This window comes from Orcinus orca, chromosome 2 (genome assembly GCF_937001465.1).
Source record: "Orcinus orca chromosome 2, mOrcOrc1.1, whole genome shotgun sequence".
Lineage (NCBI taxonomy): Eukaryota > Metazoa > Chordata > Mammalia > Artiodactyla > Delphinidae > Orcinus > Orcinus orca.
Genome location: NC_064560.1, coordinates 16,631,879 through 16,643,894, shown reverse-complemented (window position 1 = coordinate 16,643,894; position 12,016 = coordinate 16,631,879). Strand labels below are relative to the sequence as shown.

Genomic DNA, 12,016 nt, shown 5'->3' with positions numbered 1-12,016 from the left:
TTGCTTCACCTATAATAGCAAATGTAATAAATAGCATATCATTTGAAAACATAGCACTTTTAAAAATAAGTTTATCCTATGTTTCTAAATGTCTTGTTCACCTGTTCATTGCTGGATTGTATTTTCATCTTGATCAAAATGGTCACTTTCCTGAAGAGGGCTTTTTTTCTTGGGCCCCTGTGTAGATTCCATATGGATTTGAATGGCTCTGTGTGTGTGCATAGGTACACTTTTGTGCACGTCTGTGACGTGTGGCATGACATGTAATAAAATTGTAGTTTGAAGATAATGTTCATAGTCTTACTTCCTCTCCCAGTCTTTCTCACAGCATGATTTGTTACTTTCACTTATTTTTATTTTATGTGATTGAAATTTTGGACTCTGTTTAGGTGCAACGAGGGACGTGTTGGGAGACATTGTGAATGTAGCACAGATGAGGTGAACAGTGAAGATATGGACGCTTACTGCAGGAAAGAGAACAGTTCAGAAATATGTAGCAACAACGGAGAATGTGTCTGTGGACAGTGTGTGTGTCGGAAGAGGGATAATACAAACGAAATTTATTCTGGCAAATTCTGCGAGTGTGATAATTTCAACTGTGATAGATCCAATGGCTTAATTTGTGGAGGTGAGAAGGGGTCTGAAAATGGTTATAAAATGTGGTCCTATCTAATACAATAAAAAAGCCTGAGAGTTTGCTTAGTGGATAAATAGAAAAAGGGCAGCATTGAGGGTCACTCCATCCCACAGACAGCCTTTCTTACATGTTATTGCTTATTTTCCCTTTTTGGTCAATGCTCTGATTTTACATTTTTACCATTGTTATGAGAAATGATATTTTTTATTGGCAGGAAATGGTGTCTGCAAGTGTCGTGTGTGTGAATGCAACCCTAACTACACTGGCAGTGCCTGTGACTGTTCTCTGGACACTACCTCCTGCACGGCTGTGAATGGGCAAATCTGCAATGGCCGGGGCGTCTGTGAGTGTGGCGCCTGTAAGTGTACAGATCCCAAGTTCCAAGGGCCGACCTGTGAGATGTGCCAGACGTGCCTTGGAGTCTGTGCCGAGCATAAGTGAGTATTTCCGAATTGCTTGAAATGGGTGAGAACTCGCTGTCTGTTGGCCTCTGTATCAGCACACAATACAGAGAACAGCGCTAACATCAGGTTACGCTGTAAATAAACTGTCACATTGAAGCCCAGTTTTTAAATCTTAAAAATTATTTCTCAGTAGCTGGTGTTTGTCACATGATACTGAAATGTGTCGTACGAGAGTGATGGTACAACTATTTCAATCTGAGTTTGCTATGTAAGTGAATCCATGTGGTAACCTTTGTTAAATTAGCATTACCAATTGCTTAATTAACTATCTTTTGACTAAACTAAATAAAATTGAGTTTTGTCCCTTGAAGAAAGGACTACTATTGTACCAGCAACACGTTTCAAAAGTTATTTTGGCTTTAAATTGTGTATTAAATATCTGATAGGGCTAGTTTTATTTTCCTACTCTTATTTCTTTTGGAGGATTTTAGTTTGAGCTGTAATAAATCTATAATATCACTTGGGAAACTAGCATCTTTATGTTCAGTTTCCCCATCCAGAAATATGTTTCTTCGTTTATTTATATCTTCTTCTATTGCTCTTGGCTTAATGTGGTTAAATTTTGAGTCTAGCACACAAAATAATCTTTAAGCAAATATTATTTTAAATAATAAATGTAATCATTTGCATTTTAACAGGGAATGTGTTCAGTGCCGAGCCTTCAACAAAGGAGAAAAGAAAGACACGTGTGCTCAGGAATGTTCACATTTCAACATTACCAAGGTTGAAAATCGGGACAGGTTGCCCCAGCCAGGCCAGGTGGATCCCCTGTCCCATTGTAAGGAGAAGGACGTTGACGATTGCTGGTTCTACTTCACATATTCAGTGAATGGGAACAATGAGGCCACTGTTCATGTTGTAGAGACTCCAGGTAGAAATCTGATCATTTCAAAATTCTTTGCATTTTCTTTTATGTCTTTTTACTGCTTAGGGCTATTGGCAGTTGCCCTAATATCTAGGAACAGCTGCCAGCTGGACTATTATATGTCCAAGTTGGGACACTTTTAATCTCTCAAAGCTTAAACTAGTATTTAATTAATAAGTAAGGGAAAGAGAAAGCAGGTTTTAAGTTTTCTGAATGGGGAGTCCGAGGAGTAAATGTAGTAGCCCACACAGAGCCCTCAGCACGGCGCCTGGCAGTAGGCTGTCGGTAAGAGCAGCATCATTATTAATGATATTTAAATATGAGTTGATTTTAGGCTTGGACACTGGGAAAGATAATTTGTTAAAGGATGTTATACAGCGTGAATTTGTTCAGCTTCTCAAAAGATGAAACATTTTTATCTTGGTTTTTCTGGGTGCTTTTAATATACTTTGGAATTTTCTACATTTGTGGTCAGATTTTTATGGGAATGTAAGTTTTAATTTCTCCTGGATAAATATTAGGAATGGATTTTGGAGGCATATAGTTAACTTCAGAAGGAACAGCCAAACTGTTTTTTTAAAGTCTCTATTGTTTTGCATATGTATTTTTCAAATATTGTCTCACAGTCTGTGCCTCCTTGTCTTTTCACTTTCTTAAGTGTTTTCTGAAGACCAGAAGCTTAAATTTTGATGAACTACGATTTACCAGGTTTTTCTTTTATAGATCTTGCTCTTTACTATTATGTCTTAGAACTCTTTGCCTAATTCAAGTTCATAAGGATTTTTCTCCTGTGTTTTCTTCTAAAAGTTTTATAGTTCTGGTTTTCCATTTAGGTCCGTAACCCACTGTGAGCTGATCTTAGTATATGGAGTGGGGTCCAGTTTTTTATATGTAGATTTCCAGTCGTTCTTGCACCATTTGTTGAAAAGGTTGACCTTTCTCCACCTTGGTTGAAAATGAGATGACCTTATATATGTGGGCCTGTTCCTGACTCTTGATTGTTTTCCATTAATCCAGGCATCTGTCCTTTAGCCAATACCACACTGTCTCAGTTAGTGTTGCTTCATAGCTAGTTGTGAAATCTGGTAATACAAGTTGTCCAACTTTGTTCTTTTCTGAAAGTGCTTTTGAAACACTTTCCTAGTTCTCCTACTTCTTTGTAAATTTTAGAATAAACTTGCTTGATATCTACACGTCCTGCCAGGATTTTGATTGGGATAGCATTGAGTTTATAGATCAAATTGGGGGAGGGACTTCCCTGGTGGTGCAGTGGTTAAGAATCCGCCTGCCAGTGCAGGGGACATGGGTTTGAGCCCTGGTCCAGGAAGACCCCACATGCTGCAGAGTGACTAAGCCCGTGCGCCACAACTACTGAGCCTGCGCTCTAGAGCCCTTGTGCCACAACTACTGAGCCCTCGTGCCACAACTACTGAGCCTGCGCGCCTAGAGCCCATGCTCCACAACAAGAGAAGCCAGTGCAGTGAGAAGCCCGTGCACTGCAACGAAGAGTAGCCCCTGCCCGTCGCAACTAGAGAAAGCCCACGCGCAGCAACGAAGACCCAATGCAGCCAAAAATAAAAATAATTATTTAAAAAAAATTGGGGGAGAATTGACATTTTAACAATGTTGAGTCTTCTAATCCGTGAACATGGACTCTCTCTCCATTTATTCAGGTCTTTTTTTCATCAGTGTTTAATAATTTTTAGCATGTAAATCTTGCACATATTTTCTTAGATTTATACATAGGTATATCATGATTTTTGGTGCTGTTGTAGAAAATACCATTTTCTAAATTTCAATTTCCAAATTGTAGAAATCAATTTCTATATAATACATAGAAATACATGACTTTTCTTTATTGATCATGTACACTGGGGTCTTGTAAACCCATGTTACTTCTAGTATCTTTTTATAGCTTCTTTGGGATAGTGTACATTCACTTACCTTGGGATTTTAATTCCTGTGTGTTTTTTTATGAGACTGCCCAGCTCTTTGTAATTTTGGCTGTACCTTCACCTTCTAATCCCTTATGTGCTCATCCTTTGCTTCTTACTTTACAGAGTGCCCCACTGGTCCAGACATTATCCCAATTGTAGCAGGTGTGGTTGCTGGAATTGTTCTTATTGGCCTTGCATTGCTGCTGATTTGGAAGCTTTTAATGATCATTCATGACAGAAGGGAATTTGCCAAATTTGAAAAGGAAAAAATGAATGCCAAATGGGACACGGTAAGTTGGAAATCATGTAAAAAGCAGAGTGATTCATAAAGCAGATGTAACACTTCTAAGACTTATTAGCTCTAAAGCTGATTATTAAAGTCCTTTAAATATTTTATTCCCCCCAAAATTTATTATTCAGAAAACTTGCATTTAGTGAAAAATAGAAAACATCTTAAGTATATCCTATTAAAAGAAAACAATTAAGAATGTTTCTTCTGGTTACTGTGGTCATTGTTTTTATTTCCTTAATAATTTTAATCTTAAATCTGCTCTTCTGCCTTTTTTTTCTCATGTAAAATAGAATCCTAAGTAATAGCAAGCTATTCAGTAGAAAGCTTTTTCTGTTTTTCTTTTCCCCCAACAAAGAAACCTAAGTAGAACGCAGCCAGACTCAAAAGGCTACATACTGTATGACTCCACTTATATGACAGTCTGGAAAAGGTAAAACCCTAGAGGCAGGAATGAGATCCAGTGGTTTGCAGGGGCTGGAGCTGGGGGAAGGGGCCCGAGGGATCGTGGGATGATCTTCACTGTGGGTGTGTTTATACATTTGAGAATTCATGGAACTGTGTACTTAAAAAGGGTATTTTTATTCTCTGCGATTTTACAACTTAATAAACCTGGCTTTATAAAAATTTAGAAGCTGCAAGTGATGAAAGTTGACGCCAGCAGTTAGTGCTTTGAAGCGTGGGGTGGGAGGCCGAGGTGGCCAAGCGTTGGCCTTCGTGTATTCATCTTTTGATACAAGAAGGCAGTGACAATCTTCAGTATTGTTAAATTGTAAATGAATTTTAGTTATTTGCATTTTACTACAATTTGCTTGGGTTTTTTAAAAAAATTAATTTTGGAAGTGTAAAAATAGTAAAAATTCTCTTTTATAGTGTTTAAACACTATACATGTCAGCTTTTTTCTGATGAAGTCATTAGAAACTATTTCTTTTACTTTAGCAAGAAAATCCGATTTACAAGAGTCCTATTAATAATTTCAAGAATCCAAACTATGGACGTAAAGCTGGTCTCTAAGTTGCCGTTCGTATTTTCTTTCATTTTCTGTCTTTGCATGTGAAATTTATCCTTTCTACTGCACTGTGTGCCCTTTATCACTATTGCTGCCTTTTTTTTTTTTTAAGTCTGGCTTTATTTATATGGCTATACTATGGCTTTTCTTTTTGTGTGTTAATACAGTTAATGTTTAGAGGGGCTTTGGATTAAGCTTTATGGTATAGAAGCAGCAGCTGTGTTGTAATGAAAAGAGAATGTGCTTTGTGATCAGAGAGACCTGGGTTGAATCCCAGCTCTTCCACTTAGTAAGTAGAATGGCATTGGGTCACTTCCCAGAGCTTTAACATGGAGTCAGTAGTGATATTGTTTGGTGTGGTTGTTCTTGGCTAATGACTGTAGTGTATGATAGCAGCCTGTCAGTTATAATCCTTACTAGAGTCCTTTGCTTTAGGTAGTATTGTTATCCTTATAATAATATAACAAATCATTATATGTAAGTTTTAGGGTGAAACAATGAAAAGTGAACATGAAAACTAAAGTTCAAAATAGAATAAATGTAACCTCGTATAACATTTGTATAATATATAACTACAGTGTCATCGTTATTGATTCTAGAAATATTTTGAAAATCTTTAGTTCTTGACTGTAACTTAAAATTACTTTAAAAATCAGAACCTTTTATTATAATATTTATAAACCTATTTATAAAATAGGTTTATTTTATATAAACCTTTTATTTATATATTATTATATATATTTCTTCTTCTTAGTTATTGAATAATTCTAATACTCAAAGCTAACACTGAACTCTTATTGAAAGGTAACAAAGACTTTAAAGAGAAAAATCCTATTATAGTTTTAAATAAAAACTTAGTTGAAAATTTCATAGTGGTAATAAAGCTTGGTTAACGTATTCTCTAAGCTAGGGTAAGTTACTTTGGTGAGTATATGCTTTACCTGGATGACAAATTTATCATTTTCTCTTTTAGCAGTAGTGGACAGGCTTCTTTCCTTGTAACTGAGTTTTCATGAAGTGCTTCTAGCATGTTTTAATATAATTATGTAAGCCCCTAAAACTCTCCGATAAAAAGATTGTGATTAGAACCAATTCTCCTGACTGGTGATCCAGAACTCTTCTTTCCTTTCCTAACTACTTTTTTTTTTTTTTCTTTGCGGTACGTGGGCCTCTCACTGTTGTGGCCTCTCCCGTTGCGGAGCACAGGCTCCGGACGCGCAGGCTCAGCGGACATGGCTCACGGGCCCAGCCGCTCTGCGGCATGTGGGATCTTCCTGGACCGGGGCACGAACCCGTGTCCCCTGCATCAGCAGGCGGACTCTCAACCACTGCGCCACCAGGGAAGCCGTCCTAACTACTTTTATTCTTATTTCACATATTGGAAAACTGAGGCACAGAGGGTTCAGTAACTTGGCTAAGTTCACGGGGCTAGTTAGTGGAAGAGCTGAGATTCAAACCCAGGCCCCTGGGCTCCAGGATCCAGGTTCTTAACCACTACCTTATATTAGTAGCAATCAGTGTCTGTCTTCGGGAGACGCTGTTACCTGGTTAGGAAGAGGGAGATCACTCTTTACAAAAAATGACACTTTTTGGTATTTCTGGTTAACTTAATGGTGTTAGTGTTATTCTAGCACTACTGTGTTGGGCAGACATTGTAACTGGGGGATCACTTTGTTACCTAGAAACCAACACTGCAGATTTGCTTATTTACTCTGCTGAGAAGTGTGCTTATAAAATAATAACAAGATCTTAAAGTACAGGAATGTTTAATATTTTTAAGAGATACAGGAAGTACTGATAACATTAGAAACCATTACTTGCAAGATTTTTCTTTTATTTCTAAGCAGATTTTAAGACTTTTGAAATGGCAAAGTTAAATTTGATGGCAGAAAATTATTGTCAGGTTCATATATGTGTAGTTTGGTACGTTTTCCTGTTAGTATGAGATTTGATGCATTCTTTCCTTTCTCACTTAATGCTTTACAGAAAGTTAGTTTTAGAAGGAAACTGATTTGCTGGGATCCCTTTCCCTCCCTCCCTCCCTCCCTGTCAAAAACAATCAAATATTGACTCTTTCGTGTGGTTACTTCTTATATGAGAAAAGTTTCTGTATCTCCTATTGAAAGGTGAAATTTTCACCTTTGCTGTCTGTTAAATTGTGCTTTGAAGGAAATTATCAACAATTAATACTGAAACTTAATGTTTTCATTGTTAAGTCAGTTTTTGGCTACAGTATTCTTCAGTCAAAATAAGCATTTTGAGCAATTCAAGATGTGAAAGTTTTGTAAAAATTTATTCATTAGTGAAATCCAGGCAAATTAATGGCTACAGGTTATTTTGAGATGTTTTCTCAAGAAAAATTAAAGTAGAAATAAACAATAGAAATTAATGAATGAGCATTAAGAAATTAAAACAAATCATGGCTTATAAAGCACTTTTCCAATATGGGACCAAGGTTGCCAGTCAATTATATCATTAACATATTTCAAATAATAGGCACTCTGATTATTTCAGCACATAAGACTACTCATGTAGGTACATTAAAAAAATCAGATTATCAGCTTTGTAATTGTTAAAGCTGTTAAGCACATTAAATGTGGGCTGCTAATCCCCACGGTTGTGCACTGCATTTCTAACACACCACAGAAATGATGCTGTCACCATGTCCGCCCTTCCAGAGGGAGCACAGGATGACATTTACTGAGATCAGAGGACGTCACTGCTGAACATAACCCTGCTCTCTTGATTTAAATAGGCTTTGCTTTTTGTTGGGATGGGGAGGGGTTGCACTCTGAACGTGGGAACTAATCTGCATTATTTTAGCTTACCTTCGTTTAAGGTGATGCCCAATGCAGATAATTTAATTTTACCTCTAACCTTGCATGTTAAAATTTTGTTTGGATGGACTTTGAAATAATAAGTATAAATGTTTGTGTATATGAAAAGGCAAACTTTTCTCCAAAGGTAAGTTCTGCCGTGTAAATCGTACTTTGGATTCATCTATAACTTAGGTGTTTTTTTCTTTCGTTTTTTTTTTTGTTGTTGTTCTCCATTTTTTGTTGTTGTTGTTACCTCTCTTATAAGTATTAAACATTAGATTTATCTAATGCATTAGTTTAAAGAAACAATTAAATGGTAATTTATTTTCCTAGCATATTTGAAAGAATGGGCAGTCCTAGCTTCATATAATAGGAAGGTGGAAATAAAGAATGTAACTTACTTGTACTGATCACTCATTAGCAATGTAGTTGCCGGGATCCAGACTCCAGTCTCCATTATGAAATGTCTGCTACAATGTCTGTATAATCATATTTTAGCTCTAGTTGGGATGACAGCTCAGAGTTTGATATCCTATGTGATTTTTTATCATCCAGATTATATGATGTTTGTCTCTGAGGGATCCTGAGTTCCTCCATGTTTCAGAAATGACTGGTCAAATTGTGTTTTGTGGGGTGGGGCTAAGGCACTTTGGCACGATTCAGTCGGTATCCAGGCTCACTGCTAAGCTGAAGTCATAGTGGTTTATTTGGTGTCTCTCAAGACCCAGCCCTTATATGTTGCATTTTCCCTCAGTGATTTCCTGTCTGCAAGATAAATTCAGTCTTTTTAGCATGGCACACAGGACCTTTCGTGATCTGGCACTGTCTTCTTTCTTGTCTCCTTTCCCTTCCCCACTCCTCAAAACATACACGTGCACCCTTTAAAAACTTCTGAGCTATGTATATTTCTACCTAACTGTGCCATTCTTTCCCCAACACCTTGACTGCATGTGTATGTGTGTCTGTATACCTTTCAGTGTTTTATCTACAGTCAGTTTCATTTTGACAATATCCCTGATCTTCTCAGAGTCAATCCCTTTTTTCTTATACTGTTCCCTTTTTATGTACATAATTCTCTTTTGTACTGTTTCAGAGCGCCTTAATTTTATCTTCATGTTTGTCATCCACCAAACTGTACCCTCCTAGGAGGCAGAAATTGTGGCAATGGAAACTATATCCAAATATAACCTGCAGTCAAGTGTGAATAAAATTTAAAAGCAAAAATTACTGTTTAGATGCCTTCTATATTTTTTGAAATCACCTCAAATAGTTCTATAGTAAGATATAAAACTAAACAGCATTTCAAAATCTTAATTTTTGCCTAAAATTTAAATGTTTTAAGTTTTTCTTTAATATTTGTTTCATTTGTGCTCACTGTTATTTCCTCTGAGATAGGAATATTTGGCCATATTTCTCACTTGACTTTCAAGCAGGAGAAAGAATGCTGTAGCAGATATTTAAATGTATCACTTAGCATAAGAGAATTTTTTAAGAAAATGATAGCATGGGGATGTATGTTATCTTCCTGTGTCAGTAAAGTTTTGGATATTGAAAAATCTCTTGTGTTTATGGCTTGGAGTCATTTACTGGGCTTGATTTCAGTACTCTTTAGTAAAATACAGAATTAACAATAAAATAAAATATTTCGTCAGTACGATATTGAAGAATAGCAATTATTTCATGAAGAATGGAAATTATTTTTGTCTAAGCAGATGCGGCAATGTGATGCCTTGGTGGAGGTCCTGTGCTCGCAGTGACACTGTGACAGTCTTACCCCAGAACTCTCCACAACTTTTGTGGCAGAGCCTCAGAAGAATATCTCCCTCACAGAGGTGAAAAGCCAAGGAGCCTTCATTATCAGGCACCTTTGTGCACAGTAAAGGGTTAAGAATCAGGCAGTTGATGGCAGAAGAATTCCTTAAGTTCAAAATTAGTTTCAAGACAGCCATTCAAAACCAGTTTAAGAGAGAAGCCGTTAACAGCACGCCCTCCAGTGGAGGAATGGGTCAGAAAGGAAATAATGCCAGATGACAGGGGTACCTTTAGACTTGTAGGGCAAAGCTTTCATTTTCAAATTTTGTGTAAACTTTTTAATGCCTTTTAAAAAATTCACTGTGATGCCTGGACAGATAAAATGGAAATGACTTATGAAAACGATCTTTACTTTTAATATTGTCTTATAAATAATGTTACATGACTTCAGTAGAGTGACTGATAACTTTTCTCTTTTTTTTTAGGGTGAAAATCCTATTTATAAGAGTGCTGTGACAACTGTTGTCAATCCGAAGTATGAGGGAAAATGAGCGCTGCCAGTGCGTATCCACAACACTGAGTGCAAAGTAGTAATTCCACACCCACAGTAAGGTAGTTTCAGGGCAGTGTTGCTGTGGTTCTCTCTTGGGCAGGTTCTGAAAATGTACAATATGTATAATTTGAAAATTTTTTTATTATTTTGAAAATAATGTTATAATCAATGCCAGGGACTGACAGAAGACTTGAGACAGGATGGTTATCCTTATCATCTAAGGTTGCATTGTGCCTTTTTGACCTTTTCCTCCTGGACTGTTGAAATCCAGCTCTTAGTGGATTAAGCGATATTTCTAGAGTGATTGAAAGGGCAGTAGTTAAAGTAATGAGTATGATGAGAGTTTCTCTTAATCAAGTATTAAAACTGATTTCTTGCTTTGCAGATATGTCACTTTTCAGTTATACAGAATCCAAAGTGAATGTCCTTCTAGCTAGTTTAGAATTGTTTTAAATTTGTTATTTTGTTATTTTCCTTATTAGACATGACTGATAACATGATGTATCTGAAAGATGAGTATGTTGGGAGTTGCTTGTGTAAAATAATGAAATGTTTGATCTACAAAGGCCATGGGAAAAGTCAGAGAGTTAGGAAGGGAAAACATAGCTTTAAAACCTGTGTGCCATTTCAAGAGTTACTTAATCTTGGTAACTTTTATGCCTTCTTTTTTTAAATTCAAGCCTTGTTTAAAAGTATTGGGGAATTTTCTGCAAAAAAAAAGTCCTTGATTTATATAAAGGCCTTAATTTACATAGTATTTGCTGAATTGGGGACCTCTGGGTGAATTTATTTTATTTTATTCATTTTATTTTGTTTAAAGCCTGGTGCTTTTTATCACCTCTTCTAATCTTTTAATGTATTTGTTTGCAATTTTGGGTAAGACTTTTGTTATCAGTACTTTTTCATTGATGTTTTAGCTGTACATTTGCCTTTTTAATGACCATGTGAAATTGTACTATGGCTTATGCAACAGCCATCAGTTAAGCAATTCTTAATTTCAATTAGTGATGTAACAGACCACTGTATATTTACTTCTCACTGTTTGAATTTCCTGTTTGGTTTCATACTAGCCACATTCTATTTTAAGTGCCTTTTAATTTTAACAGTTCACTTTTTACAATGCTATTTACTGAAGTTATTTATTAAATAAAAATGCCTAAAATATTTAAATTGGATGTTTGGGTTTTATATATTTTGTCAGTTTGTGTGCCTAAAATTTTTATAGCTTAAAGAGAGTGACAGAAAATTCCTGGTCATTGGGTATTTTACTTAGACTAAAAGAGAGAAGGCAAGAAGGAAGGGAAGGAAGGAGAGAGACGGTAAAATAAGATTTCAGACTGTCTCTGGGCTCTCCATACAATACTGGATAATCCCCTTCTCGCCCCACCCTTCTCTTACCTCCCTAGGAGATAGGTTTCATCCCTGTATTAAGCAGAATTAACTCTTTATGAACATCCTCTTAGAGCTATTAACTAGAAGCTGGAAATTATATCATTTTATTTAAGATATAGACAGGGAATTGTTACGTTTCTGATAAGTTTCTATTTTCATTTGGCTTTGGTTTATTTATGTTAGAAAGTATATGTATCCATAAAAAATACTTGTGTGAAGCTTATTGAAAGAAATATATCCCTTCCTGGAGCACTACAATAAGTGTCAGAGATTTGGGGAGAGGATTGTGGTAAAAGTT

General features: G+C 36.2%; 1 protein-coding gene across 3 annotated transcripts in view; it reads left to right on the top strand.

Annotated features, from left to right (window-relative positions):
- ITGB1 (integrin subunit beta 1) overlaps positions 1–11,496 on the top strand; it is a 43,669-nt gene extending 32,173 nt beyond the window's left edge. For 2 of the 3 annotated variants that reach the window (XM_004275918.4, XM_033439307.2), the window contains exons 12-16: positions 390–628; positions 852–1,074; positions 1,740–1,972; positions 4,027–4,193; positions 10,259–11,496. In XM_004275918.4, coding sequence (XP_004275966.1) covers positions 390–628; positions 852–1,074; positions 1,740–1,972; positions 4,027–4,193; positions 10,259–10,324 — 928 coding nt within the window. In that variant the 3' untranslated portion in view covers positions 10,325–11,496. Of the gene's footprint in view, positions 1–389; positions 629–851; positions 1,075–1,739; positions 1,973–4,026; positions 4,194–5,132; positions 5,214–10,258 lie in introns of all 3 variants that reach the window. The other variant, XM_049705558.1, reaches the window with a different exon arrangement.
- The last annotated feature ends 520 nt before the right edge of the window (positions 11,497–12,016 follow it).